The 22,959-nt window shown below is 37.2% G+C and overlaps 1 protein-coding gene across 3 annotated transcripts in view; it reads left to right on the top strand.

Moving 5' to 3' along the window:
* pde4ba (phosphodiesterase 4B, cAMP-specific a) overlaps window positions 1–22,959 on the top strand; it is a 163,133-nt gene that overhangs the window by 87,168 nt on the left and 53,006 nt on the right. For 2 of the 3 annotated variants that reach the window (XM_032571341.1, XM_032571342.1), the window contains 3 exons: window positions 18,305–18,499; window positions 20,380–20,416; window positions 20,620–20,690. In XM_032571341.1, coding sequence (XP_032427232.1) covers window positions 18,305–18,499; window positions 20,380–20,416; window positions 20,620–20,690 — 303 coding nt within the window. Of the gene's footprint in view, window positions 1–479; window positions 1,088–18,304; window positions 18,500–20,379; window positions 20,417–20,619; window positions 20,691–22,959 lie in introns of those variants that run through there. The other variant, XM_032571343.1, reaches the window with a different exon arrangement.

The following is a 22,959-nucleotide window of genomic DNA, read 5'->3' as shown; positions in this document are numbered from 1 at the left end:
ATCTGAAGCTATTAAGCCACGTTTTACAAAATAAATCATAAACTATCCCTTACAATTCAAATGATTATTCATAAATTACTGCCAAAAATGTTTTATCTACAACGTTCTGTCGTAAGAAACAATCCCATTTTGTACTCAATGTACTGTTCAGCAGACTATTTTAGACCTTTTGAGAAGCAATTTTATGGAAAATTAACTCTCATCTCACCACAGTTTGGTCAGTTCATGTTTTGACTAGCTCTTTGTTTGCTTCTTTATGATTCTGTGTGTACTACATTGATACAGGATTAATTAAAGGCTGTCAGCAGTGGATGAGTTATGACTCCTCTCCAGCAACTCCACTCCACAATTTAAAGCTTCCTGCTAAACTCTGTCGGTCGCCTGAAGGGAACAGAGCTCCCCATAGACACACAGACACACACACACACCAACACACCCCCACAAACACACACACAGCATGGGGAGGAAGTAAAGTCTGTGATGAGAAGAGTCCGTAAAGAGAGCTCAGAGAGAGAGAGAGGAGTGTGACCAAATGTAAAACGGGATGAAAGAGTTCCGTGATGTGACGTGTGGACTGCTGCTGACATTGTTGTTGTGTGTAACAGGGGATCGAGTGTGTGGAGAAGATGTACGGACACCTTTTTGCTGCATGTTTAGCACCACGGACAGTGTGGCCAATGGATGATCTGCTGAGAAACTTTTCTTTTACAAAGGGTTTATAGGTAACAGTTGTGTGAATGTCACGGAGCATGCCTGAGTCACGTATTACTGGACTCAATGAGTTTTTTTAGCACAGACATCAGAGTTGTGTATCCACGACTCTACTTTGCAGTTATCGCTACTGGGACTGTGTGTGGGAGAGTGTGTGACATTTGATAGCTTGATATGTTTGGAATGCTTTAGGATTAGTTTGACATGTTTTTGGTTACAAATGTGATGATATGTGCAGGGTAGTGTGTGCATGAGTGTGTGCTTGTGACGGGGAAATGTACCGGCGTTCACCCTGTGCCAGAGGAAGAGTTCATTTTGACTTCAGTGAGGAGGTCATCAGAAAACTTCACGCCGCCAATCACAGCCATCCTCACAGGTTAGAACTTGGTTCACACATGTATAGACTTCCATGCATTATCATGCTTTTGTTGATGTTCATTTGGGGAGTTTTTTTTTTTTTTATGGCTTCTAAATCCTTTAATAGTTCTGCTCGAACATACTTCAAATTTTCTCCTTCATTGAAGCACTTACTGGTTTGTTTCATACCTGTATCTCTCAGTCAGTGTTTTAAAATGCCTGTTACTTCCTTTTTCTATGTCATTAAACAATGCATTTATGTATTTCACACCATCACTAACCACAGTCTGCTGATATGTGGTTAAATGCACCGTAATGCAGTTTTCATGAGAAAAACATCAAGTACTAGCTGACATGTTTCTGCGTGCAGCAATTTTTGCAGAGGAATGTATCAAACCGTTTTTGTGCAGTGAAGAGAGTCAAGTTGCTAGCCATGCAAATTACTCTGGAAGTGTTTCAAGGATTTGTTTATTATCATGGCATTTTTTTTTAGCTGTGGTGTAAATATAGCCACATCTCTTTGGCACACTGGTGACCAAATGACCTGGAGGATGTAAACACAAAAAAGAAGAACAAATGATGACATTGAAGAGTCTGATGCTTTAGGCATTAGCATCTTCTGTATATTTGACATAGTTGCAATGCAGGCTTTCTAGTCTGCCTTCCTTAATTGTTTTTTTTTCTGAACTCGTTTGCCCCAGACCTTAAAAGGGAGAATGCTTGTATTTATGGTTTGTGCTAGTTGGTCAAAGTGTGTGAAGCAAAACTTTTTTTTAAATTTGTTTTTTAACAGATTTTATAGTTTTGCTATAATAAAATAAAACACTGATTTGAGCATTTTGTCATGTTGGAACCACAAACTTGAATGAAATTTAGGTAGTGGTTGTTTATGAGCTGTGACTGTACTATAAGTATGCAGCAATCTTCATTGGAGGAATCAAAAACCAAAACTTGTCTCAATGTTTAAATTCCTCTTTAACCAAACTGGAGGGCAGATTTGTCCACAAGTTGCAGCAACAAAACCTCATTCAAGCACAACTCCAAACTTTGCTAGTAATAGTTGTGATATTTCTGTACAGCAGTTCTCAGAGGGTTAGGATCTTGACTAAATTACTAAATGACATGATGGGATAATGATGTTGTGGCCTAGATTTAATCTTAGAATGAGAAGAGCTTTGTTGAATTTTAGCTAACATGCAGTGGTAAGATTTATTTATTTACTTATTTATTACTCATTTTGTTTTGTATTGATACAATGGTAAATATCAAATCTATTGACTTTGATTAGAGTTCAATCAAAGTCAATTGATTCAAAGTACTTTGCTGGTGATGTACTATCCAGCTTATAGTTCTACATTGTATAAATTGTGTATGTTTATTTGTGTCTGATTTGTGACTTTTTTCCTGATTATTTGCAATACTTTTCAAAACATATTTCTCTTATTTTAATTCAGCTGAATGTGTTTAAATTTGGTTATTTGAATTAAAACAGCTTGTAAAACATAGGAATTGGTTCTCTTGTAGTACAGTTGGAAGTTTTACTATACATAAAAAAATATTTAAATATTATATGAGCATTTTAGTAAAAGCCTGGGTTTAGTAAGTAATGATGCAGCTCAGGAAGCCAGAAACGGGAACTGATTCATGTTGACTCTATCAGGGCAGAAATAAACCAAGAGAAAAACTAGGCTGGGTTTCACCCCAAGAGGACTATAGGTATTCTAGCTCAGATGGCACATGAGGAGGGGAAAAGCTGAACAAGCAGTGGCCATATATAGACTTAACATAATTAAAGGTAGATTTTTGTAAAACTGTAAATATTTTCTGCAAGATTACTGAAAGGACCTTAATTTGAATGAAATATGACAAAACTTTCTTTTGCCTTTTTTAAGAACTGGATATCAGTTCATAAAGATTTCCTGCGTATACACACAAAATACTTAGGGAGTGTGTCTGTCTTTTAAAGTCATAACGCTAAATTTAGTATGTATTCATGAATGTCTGAAGGTGTTGGGCTAAGGAGACGTTAATCCTCCACCTCTGTTTGGGTTGGTTCCACCTCTGTGACTGAGGATTTCCTGTGGAAAGTACTGGCCTCTACTGCAGAAAAGAGAAGTACACACATGCTATATTGTGCTCTCCTGCATATCTTAAATATCAGAGAAGCTTATGACCACTTGAGATTTCTGAATACACCAGGGATATTCCCTTATTTGACGGTTTGCTCTGTGAATATATGAGGTTTTGTTAGTTTATGACATATTTGCACATTGCTCTTTTTGAATGCATTAGTCTGCATAGTGTATATATCCCAGACATTGTTTCTCACACTTCCCACCAGGACAGTTAATCTCTTAGAGAGGCAGGATAAACCAAATATTTGTGATCAGTGACCCGGATTCATATAGAATAATCCCAAAGGTTTTGTTATGTTTAGTAGTTTCTGAATGACTTAATTATTACCCTATGTCACTGCTGAGCAGTCCATTACAGTGAAGGATAATTGGATGGTGCTACAATGTGTTCTGGCTTTGTAAATTTGAAGTTCTATCTCTGCAAATGTGAGGATAAAAACACAATTACATGTGATGCGGTTTTACAAATCACTCCACAGAAGACCTTCTGGTTTAATTTTTTGAGTAAGAGCTTCAAGACTCACAGCCTAAAATATATATTTCACACAGAGTCTGCACTGGAACTGGGAACATTTTAAAGCAGAGATCTTTACAGTGTGGTGACCCATTTCTCTTTCATGGTAGGACTTTGAATAGTGTTTTGTGCTTGCTTGCCCGTGGGTAGAGAGAAGCTATGTATTGAATTGTTTTGTGGTTTAGCTTTATGTTATTTGCAGCAGCCTTTGCTCACCATTTGACAAGTTTGTTAAGCAGAGTTATAAACAAAAATACATTGAGCAGTCACAGAGCTGCTGTGGTTATGTGGTGTGGGATTCAGATTGTTTTTGTTGTATTGTTTTTGTGAATGACTAAAGCTGAAATTAGGTGCTGCTCCACGCCAGTGACTTTGATGATGATTGTGATTTCAATTAAGATAATGAGTTGAAAATTACAAGCAATACTACAAGAAGTTGAGAAGATCAGTGGTAAATATTGTGGGTGCCTCTGATAATGAGGATGGTTTTTTGAGTAGGAGGTTAGTGGTTTTCAGGATGTTACCATTGGAGTTATAGAAACATTTGGAGCCTTTTCTTAAAATTAATCTTCCATTTCTAGAAGTGGACCATTGAATAGTGTAGACCCACTTTTGAAGCTCCATAAAGTCTGGGTAAATTATTACAAATATCTATAATCTGGCTTTGTCAAATTAAAACAATGACTAAGTGAGTAAAATAAAATAGGAAAATGGGCATTCTCTGGTTCTCTGAGCTGAAATGTAGCTTAGCTGTCATCTTCTAAAATTCCAGCCTTATTTATAGATGTACTTACAAAATTATCAAATATTTTTTTATTGCACAGATGAAAATCTTCACAACGTTTTATAATGATGAAGGTAGAAGTAGCTGGCTAGTCTTCAAATGCTAAGCTAGCTGCTTAGCTAGCTAGTTCGATGCCAATGCATAGCAGTCTGATTAAAAAATAAACAAACAAAAAAAAAACACATCATTTGTATGACCTCAAATAATTAGTACTGTAATTATATGAGGTCAAAAATATAAAAACATTACAGGTGCTCTGTAATGTTTTTTTATTATTTTTTGAGTCGATAGTGGGTCATAATCTGGATGGGACAAAATAACACCAAAAAGGATCACAAAGAGCAATCCTGACCAAATAAGCAGTTTTACCAACACAAATTTTCCTACCTTGCAATTATTATACTGAGCTACATTCATATATTCAGTGTTACTATTAAGTGTGGAAAGCACAAACAATAAAACAATGAATAACCAAATCATTTTGGCATTTAAAACTCTAATGTTACAACTTCTGTGTATGCAGTCCAGAGGTTTCATTTGAGCTAATATTTTAAATTGTTAGAAGATGCACTTGACAAGTTGTGGCTTCTTTGACCGCGAGGAAAAGCATTTGTTCTAATTTAAATAAACATTTTTTTCTACTTACTCTGAGGCATAAATGAAAAAAAAAGGAAAATTGAGAACAAAATATAGATGTAGAGGAATAGAAATTTCTGACAAGACTAACAATGCTTTTCAGTTGTTGACCTTTGTGTGAATTACTGTATATTCACTTCCCCAAGCTATCAATGGCTCTAAAGTCTAATAGATTCTAACGTTTCCACCTTTGAAACAACAAAATAGCTGTGTAAATAAAGTACTCAGACTATTCAGTTAAACATGGTTGATGACATACACAACATCAATTACCAGCATAGATTTATCACACACAAGTGCTTAGCACACAATATATTGTAAAAGTTATGTGTTTGTTTGACAGGAAGGAGGAACCATGACCTTGGATAGCTTACTTGGAAATGCACTGGCATTATTGAGATGCAACACTGCTGTTTCCCATCTTGATAAAATGTTTAGATCAAAAATATTTTCTTCCTCTGTATTCTCTGTCACTGTCTGGTATGATTATTTTACAGAAAACAGTCTTATTACTATGTATAATGTAGCAGTTTGTTTCATTTCCTCTTTTCACTTCAAATTTTTTATGTCAATGTGTGTTCATAACCTTTATCATAACTCATTTTGCCACCACCATTGCTCTGTGCTTCCTCATGTGAGCACAGAGCTCACATGAGGAGGAGCTGAGTATTTAGACTGTAAATGATTGTGAATGAGAGCATTTCCCGGATGACTTTGTACATTTACGTGCAAGTATAAAGACAGTGATTGCGTCAATGGCCTCATTTCTATTATTAAATTGTGTATCTAGTTGAAGTCCAGTTCTTTTCTATTTCTGGCCACAGAGGATGAAAGGTTGAAGGAGATATTTGAATTTATTTGTCAAAGTTTACTGCTAAGACTGCCAGTGACTGTAAATGTGCTAATAAAATGGATCCCATATTTGTTGGTATTTAGTAATTGCATCACAATTGACCAGAACAACAGAAAAAACAAATTTTGGGTTACAGTGTGAATAAAAAAACATTTAAGAAATTAGCTTTCTGCTGAATCAATCTCTGTAAAGTGCAGCAACAAGCTGGGGAACCACCAGAGCAACAAAAACTAGCTTTTGGTATATTTATGATACTGGTTCAGATTGTTAACATAAAATATCATTTTTAGAGAGAAAACACACAAAAGAAATTACTACTCCAGCCAGCCCAAAGTCTCTGTTTAGACTAAACTTATTTATAATACAAACACCTGCATTAGGAAGCAAAATATGTCTATTAGTGGTGACATATTTATTTAGCTCATTTAATAAACCTGATGTTGGTTTTACAGTAAAAGTTCAAAAACTAAGAATATGCTGCTTCTCGCTGCTTATTGGACTTTCAGTTGAAATCTCTCTTTAACCTTTTCTCTAACTATATTATATGCACATGTAAAATTTTCAGATGCACTCATCTTATGAAGCAGCATCAACATTTACATAGAGAAAAATCTTAGGGATTTACTTCAGTCCTATAATTGTTGTTTGTTGTGACAAATTGCAAATCTTGCAACATTTCTCTAAAGTCTTAAATTTTTCAAGTTAGACTCTGTGGATTTCAACTAGAAATGGTCAGCATCAGGTTGTGTACTCTGCTTCTGGCAATTACCCCAATTTATGTGACATATATTTGCCAGAGATTTATGGAAGGAAAATGTCAGAGAGATCTTTGGGACATGAAATTTGGTGACTATTTTTACTCTGGCTGATGGGATCAACTTATCACTCCTTCTAAGGAATGTTAGAGAGTCTTATTTTATTGAGCTGACTGGTTGGGAGATTAAAAAATCTCCTACAATGGACAAATATATTATCTCCATGTCAGTATATCCTCTGCAGTGCCAGCAATTTTCAGCAACTTTTAACCTCATTTGGCAGTCTGCTTCATTGTCATTGTGAGCACTATCATTAATCTGAAGAAATGACATCAAAACTCAGAAAACATGGCGGAAAAACGGGAGGTGTTTCCATAGCGCCTCTGTTTGTACAACCTCAAAGGGTTTCCTTCACAGGAAACACAAGACAATCAGTTAAAGCTAGGTGAAATCAAGTTAAGCCTAATAGGTAACAGTTTCTATTTTTTAGGCATGTCTTGTAATAATAAAACAGTTTCTATATCTTCTTGATAGACTGTGGTGTAGCAAAAGTGTTTGTTGTAGTTGATTTTACATGTAAAAATGTCTGTGTTTGTTAAAAAAACAGATGTCAAAAACTTGTTTGAATGCCCATATATCTGTCTATCCTTTATATACGTATTTTAAGTTCTAAACACCATTCTGCAATCTTCTGGGGCTGAATTACAATATCTTTTTACTTTTGTCATGAAGAAGTATAGATGCATCAATGAAGGTTAAGTTACAGTCAAGCAGCGTTGCATAGGTTTCCTCCGTTAGCTCTTACAGAAAATTGTAGCTTGTATTCTACTGTTTGTCTGGTCTATGACCTTGTAATTGTCACTTATCCTGACCAATAATGCTTCATTTTTTCCAGAAGTAACTAAGTTCAAGTGAAAATGCTGTAAGAAATTTTCTAATTAATTTAGTTCCAAGTGTTGTTATTTAATGCTTACCTGTTCAAAAATGGCTAAGCAGAAGTAAGAGCAGGTGGATGAGAATGTTTGAGTTGTGTTTGTCTCATAACTGGAAGAACCACTCAAAGTCAGCTTTATTTAAAAATGCTTTATGTAAATATGCTTCTGTTTGCTCCTAAGTTTACTTTGCTGTCTTTAGAAGAACACATAGTGTATTGATAGCTGATTTCAGCTGAGAAACATAAATTATAAGTCGTCAGGAGGCGGTAACCAAGCTCTTAAAAAGCGATAGTTTCAGCGGAGCAAAAGTTTTCTGTCACACGAATTCTACACTTTAAAGTCCTTTTTAATGAGTTTCCAGGAAAATCACTGGAGTGAAGAGAGTTTTCTCCAGTTTCATGGACCAAGGTGTAACACAGTACTGCCCCTCCTCCACCTGTCTCTACAAATATGAAAGAAAAAGGGAGCGGTTTTCAAAAATATTTCTGAATGTTACAAGAAAGTCTGTCAGTATTTTTGTGCAAACTAAGAAAATAGTGAAATATTCTATGTGACAAGCACATTCACTAAAAAAACTATTAATATCAGAGGTCATTTTATAAACAATATATGCATGCATAAAAATGTAATATTCATAAATATACATGCTGTAGTTAAAATCTTGTTTAAATCAGCAGTTGCTTTTGGTTTGTAAAAAAAAAAGGATTACATCATACTTTTCAGTTTTAGCTCAAAGTACACCATACCATGAAAACGTGGCATCGTTTGAGTATTAATTAGGTTATTGTCTCTTAGTTATATATGGAATGTCACAATCAGAAAGACTTAGATTTATCACCAACTGTTGTTTATTGGGATGTTCAGTGAATTCTTATGTTTTTGATTTTGTTTATTTAATTATGTTCAACTATTTCCAACATCTTTTTCCAACTTGTGGTAACATGGTGTCAGGTTAACACAGATGGTAACATGACACCCTCCATGTCAGCTGCTTTTTTGTGACTGTTTTCCTTCTGTGATTGTTAACATTTTACTTCAGGATGATCTTTCCTGCCTCCTGCTTGCTCTTGGGTCCTCTCCCAAATTGACACACTGACTCATGTTAGAGTCAGAGTTACATTTTTAAAAACTGTCCCTCCTTCCAGCATTCATAATGATCAAACTTTAGATAAGGGTTCCAATGAAAAAGCATTGGAGCACAATAACTATGGGATAGTTATTTATCCCATATCTTCCTATTATTTCCACATTTCTTGAGATCTTCAGTTTTAACTATCATAAAAAAAGTTTCAGGATTGATTAAAAAGTATCCCACTATAACTTAACTTCAACCAGACAGCCAACACTTAATGCAACATTTCCAAGTTCTTGGATTGCAAGTTAATAAAATTGATTCTTTCTGCTAGATGGCGGCGCGCGTAGACGCAGCGGCTTTGTGCTCACCGACTCCAAGTTTGTCTTTTCCACTTTGCGCGGTTAAAAACACCTACAAAGACAAAATTTACTGGCCATTGGTCAAACAATCGGGGAAAGTCTGTCACAGGAGCTTTTCCGTGTCCACAACAACATTCCGGTCGATATTGCACGGACACCGGGCTCTCCCTGGATTACAATCCCAGTAACTACGACAGGGCGACGGCGCAGAGATCGTAAACAAAAGAGGGGGTGTCGCAGCGGCGTGTTAGCGAGGCTCAGGAAACAGCCACACAAACCACCGCTACCAAGCATTTTTCTCTCCAACGTGAGGTCTCTCGTTAACAAACTGGACGAATGGAAGCTGTGGATTGCAACTGACAACCTCATCCGGGAATGCTGCCTTCTGTTGATCACGGAGACGTGGTTAAATCCAACCATACCGGACCCGGAGATCGAGCTAGCAGGCTACACAGCACACCGACAGGACCGATCAGCGAGCTCCGGTAAGAAAAGAGGAGGTGGACTATGCGTTTATGTAAATAACAGCTGGTGTACGAACTCCACAGTAGTTGTTAGCCACTGTTCTCCAGGCGTGGAGTTCATCACAATTAAATGCAGACCCGATAACGCCATTCTACTCACTGCGGTTCACATAGCACCGGATGCTAACGCTAGCTCGGCCGTGGGACTCCTGCATGATACTATCAGCAACAACCAGAACAAGTACCCCGAGGCTGTTCACATCGTCTCTGGGGACTTTAATCATGCTGATCTGAAATCAGTCCTCCCCAAATTCCATCAACACGTAAAGTGCACAACCAGGGGTGATAAAACTCTGGACAAGCTGTACACAAACATCAGACAAGCATACAGGGCTAAACCCTTAGCACACCTTGGCCAGTCTGATCACGTGTCCCTGCCACTGATCCCTGCTTACACCCCCCTGCGGAAACGTGTCCCCAGTACAACCCGGACTGTCACCATCTGGCCTGAGGATGCCTCTCAACAACTACAGGACTGCTTCCAGAGAACTGACTGGGAGGTTTTTGCACATCAGGACCTGGAGAACTACACCTCAGCAGTCTTGGACTACATCAGGTTCTGCACGGACAATGTCACCAGAAACAGACTCATGAGGGTCTATCCGAATAGAAAACCCTGGATGACTAAGGAGGTCCGGGGCCTCTTGAAAGCCAGGAACGCTGCTTTCAGGTCTGGGGACAAAGCACGCTACAGTTCTGCCAGAGCCAACCTGAGAAGAGGCATCTGCCAAGCTAAGGCATCATACAGAGGGAGAATAGAGAAGCAGCTCAGGAGCAACAACACCAGGCAGGTGTGGCAGGGTGTTCAGCACATCACAAACTACAGATCCAGCAACCAGCCATGCATGGAGGGAACCACTTCCCTGGCAGAGGAGATGAATATCTTCTTTGCCCGCTTTGAGGCGACACCTACCACAGCTCCATCACAGCTGCCTGTCCACAGCAGCTCTGCTCTCACAGTAGAGGAGTGTGAGGTGAGGCAGGTGATGAGGAAGGTGAACCCAAGGAAGGCTGCGGGACCTGACGGTGTGTCGGGACGGGTGCTTAAAGACTGTGCAGACCAACTGGCTGGAATCTTCACAAAGATTTTTAACCAGCCCCTGTCTCAAGCCACTGTCCCTCCCTGCCTAAAGTCCTCTACCATTGTCCCCCTGCCAAAAAGAACCAACATCAACACCCTGAATGACTACCGTCCAGTGGCACTCACACCGATCATCATGAAGTGCGTCGAGAGACTGGTGCGGAGTCACATCCTCGCTGGCCTGCCTGCTGAGCTGGACCCTCTCCAATTTGCCTACAAAGCAAAGAGGTCCACAGAGGACGCTGTATCCACTGCACTTCATGCAGCCCTGACCCACTTAGAGAAGCAGGGGAGCTACGTCAGAATGCTCTTTGTGGACTTCAGCTCAGCATTTAATACTATACTTCCCCAACGTCTGGTGTCCAAGCTAGCAAACCTTGGACTCCCATCAGCCACCTGCAGTTGGATCCTGGACTTCCTAACAGGTCGCTCCCAGAGGGTCAGACTGGGCCCCCACACCTCCACTGCTCTGAGCCTGAACACCGGATCGCCACAGGGTTGCGTGCTCAGCCCACTTCTCTACATCCTCTACACTCATGACTGTGTCTCCAACCACCTCAGCAACAAGATCATAAAGTTTGCAGATGACACGACTGTTGTTGGTCTCATCTCAGGCGGGAAGGAGGAGCTGGAGTACAGGGATGAGGTGAAGCGGCTGTCAGAGTGGTGCAAAGTCAATAACCTGCTCCTCAACACCTCCAAAACAAAGGAGCTGGTGATCGACTTCAGGAAGAACAAAACGGACATCCAGCCTCTCACCATCAGTGGGACCTGTGTGGAGAGGGTCCCAGTGTTCAGGTTTCTGGGCATGGAGTTGGAGAACAAGCTAACCTGGAGCACCAACACCAAGGAGCTGTTGAAGAAGGCACAGCAGAGACTGTACTTTCTGAGAATACTCAAGAAGAACCGTCTCCCCTCAGACCTGCTGCAGGCCTTCTATCACTGCTCCATAGAGAGTGTGCTCACGTACAGTCTGAGTGTCTGGTACGGCAGTAGCACATCCGCTGACAAGAAGGCGCTCCAGAGGGTTGTTAGGGCAGCAGAGAGAACCATAGGCTGCCCCCTCCCCACTATGGAACAGATTTGCACCTCCAGGCTCCACAAGAAAGTTTTGGACATTTTAAATGACTCTTCACACCCTGGCCATGGTCTCTTCCAGCTGCTGCCATCAGGCAAGAGATACAGAGCAATAAAAACCAGGATAAATCGCCTAAAAAACAGTTTTTACCCGATGGCAATCATGGCACTAAATTCAAAGGCATAAAAACTTCTGCTCTTGACACCACTTTGTTAAAAATGTAAATTCTGTTGCGACACCTCCAGGCGCTGCAACCATCTTCTGATGTCTATTTATTTCTCATTTTGTACCATTTATTTCTTTATCTTTGTATATTATGTACACATAACCTGCATCTTAACTCGAGTCGAGCAAATCTCAATCTCGTTGTAATCTGTTGATGACAATGACAAATAAATCTTATCTTATCTTATTAACTAGGAAAAAGTGAATGATCTAATTGGTTTTAACCTTTTTAGGGACTAAATGCTTTTTTCTGTAGATTGGTTTTTGAGTGGCAGGATTGCAAACAACAAAGCAGGATAGTTCACTTTTTAAGCAAGGAAAATCTTTTAATTTCTTCTTGTTGCTGTGATATAAACATTTATTTATTTATTTATTTTCCGTCTTGGTAATATTCTGATACTTTCTGTAGTAGCTAATTTGTGTAAGGCGTAAGTTTCATGTTCTCACTCCTTGAAGGGCAGCTGAGAACCTCCAAATAATGTAACCATAAGAGAAACCCAATATGGTCATGGAACAGATACCAACTCCTCCAAAACAGGAACTCAGGATGTTTTTTCTGCGAGGCAACCAATTTTATTTTACACAAACTGCTGTGACACTTACCAAAAGTCCTGTCAAACAGGATGCTGATTACAATACCATTGTCTCATAGATGGGAAGTGGAGTCACATTTCCTACAAGAAGAGAGAAATACAACTGGCTGTCTTAATCATAAGAAAAACATGTGTTGAAAGCAGCTACACACTGTTGTTACTGAATTTAAAATGTCCTAAATTTCTGATTTTACAATTAATGTTTTAACTAACATCTAAGGCTATAGACCAGTAATGTCTATAAGTAATCTTTGTTTGGCTTGAACTAACCTGCATTAAAAAACAAAAATATGGAAAAAATAATTTATCAAATTTAGTAGTCTTCTGTTGGATAATATACAGTTTCAGTAATATGAAATGACTGATGTGACCTACAGCCAATAAAATCACATTTAATGCCAATTATCAACTACCTTAAATACGTGAGTTCAGCCAATTATCCACCCCTTAACAATCATACCTCATAATGTGGCCCTTCAATTTCCTATACCTTCTACTGAAGAATATTAATTGATTCGTTTATGTGGCATTTTCCAGGGTAGCTCTTATTTATTCATTTTAGCAGTTTTCTAGAATCTTATATAATTTTGTGCTGGTTAGATTTGCTAAAGCCGAGGTTCAAGGAACTAATCACTAAATGGAGAGAAAGCAGTTCTGTCCCATGTCAGGGGGTCCATCTTCACTCACTGTCTGAAGTATGCAGATGGCTTATGGGAAAGGAATGCTGTGTCACCCTGGCGTCAAAAGAGGACAATTTCTGATTGGTTTAGTAACAAAATGAAAAAAGTATGACTGAGACGCACATTGTAGTTGCCTAGAATAAATCAATTTACAAGGGAATTTCCATAAATGTGTTCTCTAAGGACTCTGGGGGAAAAAACAACTTTTGACAACGAGTAAAATAAAAAATAAAAAATCTTTATAACTACTTCCACTTAGTTTCTGTCCACACATTCTCAAACTCCATGAGTCTGTTGAGTTTACTCATTTCCCTTCAAAGTGGAAAACTCTCTTTTTCATCAAGTGTTTGAACTGTGGGTGTTTTTATCTTCAGGTTGGATAAACAATAACTGTTTTCATCCTTGAGATTTCACTGGTACTCCTGTGGTTGGAGAAACATTTAGATGTTTACTTTTTAACATGCCTGTTTGAGATTGTAAGTTGATAGTATTTGTACAAAAGGTTTTTAGCAAATATGTAACAAGATTTCAATAATTTAATTTAAAACCAAAAAATGTTTTTCCAAAATTTATATAGCACTGATCACAACAGCTATCTGTATAATGTATTTTAGTCCTGGCATACAGAATTAAACAAAAATATCTCTAAAACTTCCTTCAAACTGGTGAAGTTTTAAGCTTGCTGTATCACATAGTATATTTTTTTCTATTCTGCTCTATAGAGGCTGATGTTAGTTGGTTAATTAGTCAGGCTATGGGCTTCTGTAGCCAGCATACAATTGGTTGCTTTACGGACATGCTGCTAATAAGAGTTTCCACGCCATCACTGTTCCTGCTTTTCCGTAAATTTAAATATTTCCAAACATCAATGTTTGTCTTGTGTGCATGGAAGAAGCTTTGTAGTCTTAATTTGGTTTGCAATTCACAGCAACAGGTTTTCCCTGTCTCCATAGAGACAGAGAAAACATTGAGATCTTCTCTGGCAGCCAATTGGAAATATTTACAACAGTAGGAACTGTACTATGGAACATTTTTGTGTTTTGTTTTATTTTTAAGTCATTTTAGTTTGCTTTATCAAGATATAAACTTTACAGAGGGAGATAATAAATTTGTGGTTTCTTGCCAGCTTGCCACACAAATCCCTTAATCCACCAAACCACCAAACAGCTCTCGCTCCATCACATAGCAGAGGATCTTTGTTCCCAAACGTTTTCAAGTCTTACTTCCTCGATGTCCTCCCTTTGGACTAGAAGGCTTGCTTACTATTTGTGTGTCATTAATTACTTTCTAAACCATAAAAAATGCTGTTAAAAGCACCTATCTCATAAAACTGACAATGTGATTTAGTCTGCTGGATGAATCAGTTCTCTCTTTATTGCTGACTGCAAGAGCACACAGTTATAAAGAAGGCCACAGGGGCATTGAGTTGTGCAGTTTACAACCATAGTAGATTATGTAAGATTTTAATGTCAACTTTTGGTATTTCTAAGTTTTGCTATCTCAGCGGAGCTAATGAATGGACATTTTCTGTCATGAAGTATCGAGTGATCTTTGAGAATCCTATATTTAGCTTTCCTCTATCATCTCCCTATTAGGGGTTGACTTGACATCATGTGTAAAATGTTCAACAAGACCTAAACGTTGCCATTATGTATTCCCAGGAGAGTAATACTTGTTTCAAAATGTTGTTTTTATATAAAAATCAGACTGTCCTTAAATGGTAACTTTTGAACTTCAGTTTATTGTAGAGGCGTTTTATGCTATTACTTTATACGCTTAGAAATGAAACTCTTCTCAATGTTTGCTTTATTCTCTAGCTGACAGAACACCCATCTAACTTAAATACAAACACTAAGGGGCATACAAATTCTTTTAAATGTATACATATTAATTAATTGGTTTTCCATTTTGTCACTTTATAATTTCACACACATATTTAGTAATACTCAATAGAGTGAAAATTGTTGTCAGTGCTTTCAAATTATGCTCACTTAGTTTGGTCTAATTTTGCTAAGAAGAACTGTCAACTATTCCAGTTTTTGGATGTGTGAAGCTGGTAGAGACAAACCAAAAAAGACTTGCAACTGAAGTGAAGACTGCTTCTACAAAGTTCACTGCTGGGACTCAATACATGCACGCCATGTTGTGCATTTCTTTGTGTTGGCCTGTCACTTAAAATCTCATCAAAATGCATTCGATTATTTCAATTTAAATGAGACAAAATGTGAAAGACTTCAAAGAATGTGAAGATTTGCGACAAGATGTGCTACTTTATATATATAATATACTATATATATATACATATATATATATATATTGTTTGTTTTCCTTCTCTGTGCCAAGTTTCATGCAAAATGCAACAGCCCTCTGTCTCTAATGGCACATTTAATACTGGTTCTACAGCAGTGACTTTCTGACATGAGTTACTGAACTGAAAAGTCTTCCCTCATGAAATGAAACCCCGACCATTGTTGGTATGCACTGTTCTGCTAATTCAGTGGTGGTAAAAGTCTTCCTCAAATAGTCTAGGTGAGCATAGCTTGTTAAAAGCTATAGTTTTATCACACATGAACATTACCGTTGGTGCTTTTCTGCATTTTAAATAAGCCTATTTTCTTAAATGTTTTAGTAGCAACAAAGATTATTTACTCCCCTTTTGATTGTTAGGCTTGTATTTTTTACATTTTTAATTTGAAACAAAAAGGCAAAGTTTTTCTTGTTTTGGTTTGAGGAGAAGCAAGACTACACCAATGTGAGATGTTAGTCACCTAGGCAGCACTCATTTCAGAGTACGTTGTCTGTAGATTGTGATAATAATGCAAAGCAGTGGGTTGACCTGAGGGCAGAACAGTCAATCCTTTATTGCACAACACTTTCAGGGTAAATGATACTGTACAAGTTTTATTGTTGCTACTCTGAAATTCCACACTGCTCCTATATTTTTCATTTTTACGTCTCTGTAATCAGGGTTCCCACAGAATCTTAAAAGTGTGGGAAAGTATGGAAATAAACTTTAAATATTTACAAGGTCTGGAAAAGTCTAGAAAAAAGAAAACATGGAGCGTGGAGCTTCCATAATTATTCTATTGTTAAACTGAAAAGTTGGTGCTAGATTTGAGTGAAGTTATTGCATGATTAGAATGAAGAAGCAAATCGTTCAGAGATTGGCAACATGATTAGAAACACCAACCACCAACTAAACTGATGTGAACACGATGTGTAAAACACCACTTTTTTCCATTTAACACTTTACCAAGAAAAAAGTGTTAAATGAAACAACAAAGGCATTATTGTTAAATATCTTTGTTTAGATTTTAGTTAGTTTTTATTCTGTTTTAAATAAGTAATCTTGATCACTGAAGAAATCAAGTCCAAGAAGAATTTTGTTTATAGAAATGTAGAAAATGTGTCACTGGAGAGCATGTCATTTGATTAGAAACAAATGTTGGTAACGTTTAAGTTTACGAATAAATACACATAAGATACACAATGCAGTTCATAATAGTTCTAGTTGACATGGTTTCGCTTCAAATTTTTTTCAGATTACAAACTACGGTACAACTATTCTTTCAGTTTAGTTGGTGTCTAAAATTTGTTTAATACCATCTCAGTACCATGGTGAGTTTGTTGCTCTTAAAGTTTTATTTAAGTTTTATTTAAGTGGCTCCCTAGAGTCTAGAGGACCACTTACAGTGTTATTCTGGGCCGGATTTGGCCTCCGGGTCTTAAGTTTGACATGTGGTTTAAGGAATTTAAATATTGAACATCTGAAAAGCATTATTTTTACAACTTCTGATACCGTCTGTCTTTATAGATCTATATCCCTGTAAAATTCTAACTATCGATATGAAGCAGAAAACAGTACTTAGATCATTTAAAGCTTTTGTTTCTCTTCTTTAATGTTATTTTGATCCTACTTGGTACTATTGCTCCTAAAGCTCCTCTTCTTAGGCTCGGCTCCTAAACCAACTGCACAATTTTTTTAGTCTTTGGCACAAGTGTGTATAAGTTTTTTTCAGTTATTTGTTGAGTCTTTTTAACTTCCTGTTTTTCTCGCTGTGGGTAAAAAAGTCCAGTCTGTTTCTGTGCAGGAACGACATTCATTAAAGTAAATAAAAAGTCCTCAGCTGCAAATTTCCCACAAAGAGCATACAATTATAAGGGACGAGCCTTTTTGATCGCTGTTTATAGTGAAACAAAGTGATGCCAGTCAATTTCCAACTTCATGCAGGTGATTTTTGTCCCCTGGAAAATTGTTTTGCATACATGATTTTATCTGGGGCTGCATAGGAAGGACTCGGCATGTTTTGGTGGAAAAGTAAAAGTGAATATATCTGAGTTCTTAGTCTTATTCATGCTCTCATTTGTTGTGTAAGCACCAGACTTTTTGCCGACCTGACTTTACTACACAAAAGGGGCAATGAGGGCAGACCAGAGAGAGTGAGAGAGAGAAAGACAGAGAGAGAAAAAACACAGACATTGGGAATTTCAGCACTGCATATTAACAGAGATAAAAAAAAGTTTGTTTGCTAGAAGATCCCAGCAGGACATTATATTGTCCACTCCCTCCACTAGCAGTTTTCCTTCATTTCTCCATTTTTTCCATCTTGTTAGACAGAAGCTTCATTCTCTCTAGTACTCATCAAGAAATTAACAGCATGTCAACTTGCCCTCCCTGGAACGCTCATGTTAAGTCATTTCACTGCATTGTGTGCATATTCAGTGACATCAATAGGTAGGAGTGCACAAACGCATCATGGGGTATGAAAGTATTTGTCCTCTTTGTTGATTCAGTCAGTAAAACCAAATGATGTGTTGGATAATAAAACACTGATCAGGATAAATTACTTTTGTGGACTGGTCTATGTTTTGTGTCTCATGTCTTATGTATATTTTGTCTAAACTTCAGAGCTGAGAATCTTTGATGGTTTAATAGTTAGATTATGGAGACAGTCAGTATTTAAATAAGAAAACATATTAACCACTTTAAAACTTTGCTCTGTTTGTAGTTTTGATGTGGAGAATGGCCCATCAGCTAGTTGCAGCCCATTGGACCCCCAGGCGTCTCCCGGCTCGGGTCTGGTGCTCCACACCAACTTCCCGGGACATAACCAGCGCCGGGAGTCCTTCCTGTATCGCTCTGACAGCGACTATGAGCTTTCCCCCAAGTCCATGTCACGAAACTCCTCCATCGCCTCTGAATTGTAAGTTATTGTACCATTGAGACATTTTTCTTAAATTAATGGTGTTGGCCTGTCCTTTGCAGTTGCAACAGCTCCATCTCCTCTGGGAAGGTTTTCCACACAGTTTAGAAATGTATTTCTACTATTTGACTATTTGACCGTTTTTCTAGGAGAGCATTTGTGAGATCAGACACTGGTGTTGGTCATCCTATTTATTCTAAAAGTGTTGATTGTTTGAAGTCAGTGCTTTCATAAAGCTCTCTGGGTACTGTTCTTAAAATAATCTGAAGGTCACACAAAATCCGGAGGCCTGTAGCTGTTGAGTCTGCAGACAGTTGGTGATTCCGGTATCTTAACCACAGCCTGTGCTGGCACAACTAAATGATTTAGTGTGAACTAACCCTCCATGGCCAAGTTGTAGTTGCTTCCAACTTCTTCAGTTTTTTAATATCTCTTGACTTTGGAGGGTTTTGTGCTAAGAAAATTTCATAAAACAGCAGACTTCCCAAACTACGACAGGAGGCATAGTATCTTAGAATCTAAGTGCAGGATTTCATACTCTTTTGGCTGCAGAAGAGACTTGAATACCTGTATTCATTAATTACGAGGGTCTCCTTTAGGAGCTTTTGAAGTTGCTAATTTCGCCAAGTTGATTGTTGATATTGCAAGATTGAATCTACAGTGTTGAACAATCCAATATCGCAGCTCCCTTTTCACCACTCCCGGTAAAACTTTATTTGACGGGTTGTGAATAAGACTGTCATGACACCGTCATAAACATGACATAACACCTGTCATGAACATGAGTAAGTCTACATGAATATTTATGACTGTCATAAAGTGTCATTCTGTAAATCATGACACTTTTAATACAAAGTTGACATTATTCAAAATGTCTTTGTTATGACAACTTGACATTAACCGAGAAATCACGATTTGACATAAATTTGTTATAAAAGTATTACTGATTAAACTTTAAAAATTATGTAGTTTTATGTTATTAAAGCTAAAGTTTATGACAACAGTCATAAATATTCATGAATACTTATGTTCATGACAGGTGTTATGTCATGTTTATGACTGTGTCATGACAGACTTATTCACAACCCGTCAAATAAGGTGTTTCTCTACTCCCATTAGACTATACATACAGCACGATGAGAGCTGAGGGAACAAAAGTTTAATAAAAGTCAAATTTGACTTCTCTCAAACAAAATGATAACATTCTGTGCATATGATACTGAAGTTTAACTATGTATCCTCACTATGAAGCACAGCAGTTTTCTTTTAAATAAATAAGACTTAAAAAAGCAGTCAGGTATCTTGCTCAGTGTAAATAAAATCAGCACAATCACCTCTGTTTTCACCTCTGACCATTCTGCAAATGAATTGTGTAACCTGTAATGTAATTACAGTTATATAAAGCATTGGTCATGCTCTTAATCTAGAGCTCTTACCTAAAAATAACTGAGTCCAGAAGCCTCACAGCACTCTAAAATTTGCTACTCTCAAAAATATTCCCATAAAATGTATTAGCTTGTTTTCATTTGGTTAACATAAAATCGCTAAACATTCCAACAAATTTTCCATTAAACATGTCAGCAGGGTAAATACAGATTTGATGTCATTTAATGTTTTTTACTTCCCAATTGTGAAATGCTTTTAGATCAAATTGTTTACTCACTTAGAAATTGTCTGAATGCCACTGTAGTTTGGGTCACTGAAACAGGAGGAGGAAGTTATTTAAATCACATCATATTTTATGTTTGCACTTGTTGCACAGTATTTACCATTTCTAACAGATGCTTTATTTTCCAGTTGTGTGAAAATAAGTCCATAGAAAAGTAATATTTGTGGCATTTTGCTTTTTATTATTTACTTACTGTATTTCTCCCATGCAGACATGGCGATGACCTGATTGTAACTCCATTTGCTCAGGTAAACACCTCATTGTCTGCTTTCTGGAATGTTCCTGTTTTCTTTTATTTCCCTATTGATGAATAATATTTACTGAACCATGTTGGATAAAACCAAGCCAGATAAAACAAATATTTAATGGCTGTGTATTACACAAATAAAAAGGCTGCTAAAGTAACGAGCACAAAGGATGCCACTGATTACCTCTCTCACTTCCTTTGTAGGTTTTGGCAAGCCTTCGAAGTGTGAGGAATAACTTCACTGTTCTGACAAATGTCCAGTGTGCCTCCAGCAAGTAAGTATGACAACATCAAAGACCAGGCATGAAAAGTTTCTTTATTTTTTTTTTCCTGCTTTGAGAAAACATCAGCAGTTGCTCACAGCATTGTAAAAATACTTCAATCAGACATAAAAAAAGAACAAACCTATAAAAAACTGCATCTGCAATCAAGTCCAATGTTTATTCTAAATAAACATGGTCAGAAAATTGCATACCCTGAAAATGCTGTGTTTTTTTTTTTTTTTTTAGAAAACGAAGCACATTAAGAATTCAGATTGCAACTCCATCCATATTCCACATAGTGTCAGTATTGAGTTGTAGATAAAATTGAGGTTAGACTTGTGACATCACTGCTGTTCCCACCACTCACCAGCTGAAATACTAGTTGGAGCAACAAACATCAACCTCATACAGACACACAAATGCACAGATTGAGACCATCTGCAAAGAGTTTTAACATTTTGCAGTAATAATAATTTGTCGCATTTAACAATTTGTTGCAACTGATTTTTGTAATGTAAGCAACCTTTTTGTAAAATTTCCTGAAGGTAAACTGATGTACAAAGAGCTGTTCTGTTGTTCTGAGGCAAATGCAGTCTCACATGGACCCACTTATATATTGCTTTTCAGTGTCCACTGAGGCTGCAAAAATTAATTTTACATTTTTAAGCAATTGTATGACAGCATCATTGTTTTTCTTATAGAATCAACAATATTCTTCAGCATCTGCAGTCAGTACTGATTCATATGTTCTTAAAACATATGAATTATAGTAGGTCACCTTACTATGTTCTTTCTCAAATGAAGACTTATTTATTTGTGCATATTTCACTTTCTAAACATGCCAATAGCAATCTGCTCCAGCAACAACCAGATTAACATTTGGTATGGAGTCCTGACTACCTGAAGGCTGTCTGACCTACATTCATCTGACTCTCCTTCAGAGACAGGAGTGAAGAGCTAGAGACAAGGGCATGTAAACAGACATTGACCTCTATATTAATATGCAAACTCACTATATTTATAATACACAGAATGTTAGATGCAAAATTCAGTGCTTTTTAAACCTCCTTAGCATGAATTCACACATTATCATTGAAGTTATCTATTGTGATATCGCTTTATTAAAATCTTTCCTAGCTTTTTTTTTCACAGATCCTGTCAAAGGTAGAAATCCTGTGATAGTCCCACCTCCTGTAAGGCATAAAATCCAAGAACTGATGTTTAAAAAGCAATACACCAGCATAGTTAGTATTTATAATACAATGCACCTTGTTCTAAGGGCTATTAACTTCACAAAAGACAGGCACAGCACATCCATGTCTTTATTTACGTTATCTGCAACTTTTGTTGTGTTTTTTTTTTAAAAGAATTTTAGTATTTTATAATAATCTGGCCATGTAAAAGTATAACAGCAACACGTAACAAATGTTTAAAGTTTCTAACATTTAGAGTATACTATGTCTGATATGCCTAACTAAAAACTGAATTTTAATAAACAATTCAAAGTAAATCATCAATGCTAAGGGCAGTCTTGCTACCTAAAAGCTTTATCATAAAGTCTATAAAAGGAAATAGAATAACACTACTGTGTCTGCATAGGATAATTGAACGATAATTGATAACTGATCAAATTTTGTAAAACGTCCATTTTATCATCTCTCTGTTTGCTTTACACAATTGCTACCACAATTTATTCAGTGTTGCATGCAACTCTATGTTTGCATGCAGGTCTTGATGCAAACGTAGAGTGAGATTTTTCCTGTAATCAGATATTCTCTTGCTTGGTCAAATTATGCGATCAAAATCAGACTTCTGTGTGAATGGTTTAAAACCCCAAGCCGACCAGCAGAAGGACAAGAAGAACATAGGTATCACACAGCAGTACACTGTTTAAGGAAGTAATAATAGATGCAACTGTTTATGGATCAATTTTGAAGTTATTCAGCAATGGGAGTTCAACAGTATAGTGGTAAGATCATAGCAAAATAAATTGAGTTAATAAAAAGAAAGCACAATCAACAGCAACTGTGGAGCATTGACTCCACCTTGTGTAGATAATTTTGAATCCCACCCAGTTTCTCATCTTTCATCTTGGAAACATCAGTTTTGTCTTCTTTTTCTAAAGCACTTGTGACAGGATTGCGACTAGACATGAAATGTAACAAGTCACAGAAGAGCACAGAATAAACTGGTCTAAAAGTATGTTTTACATTCATCTGATTGTGAAACAGCTAAACCAAGGGAGATAAGATTTTTGGAAATGCTGAAAATATCCATGGCA

The sequence above is a fragment of the Xiphophorus hellerii genome, chromosome 9, assembly GCF_003331165.1.
Source record: "Xiphophorus hellerii strain 12219 chromosome 9, Xiphophorus_hellerii-4.1, whole genome shotgun sequence".
Taxonomy (NCBI): domain Eukaryota; kingdom Metazoa; phylum Chordata; class Actinopteri; order Cyprinodontiformes; family Poeciliidae; genus Xiphophorus; species Xiphophorus hellerii.
The sequence above is the reverse complement of the archived record's forward strand: the minus strand, read 5'-3'. Positions and strand labels throughout refer to the sequence as shown.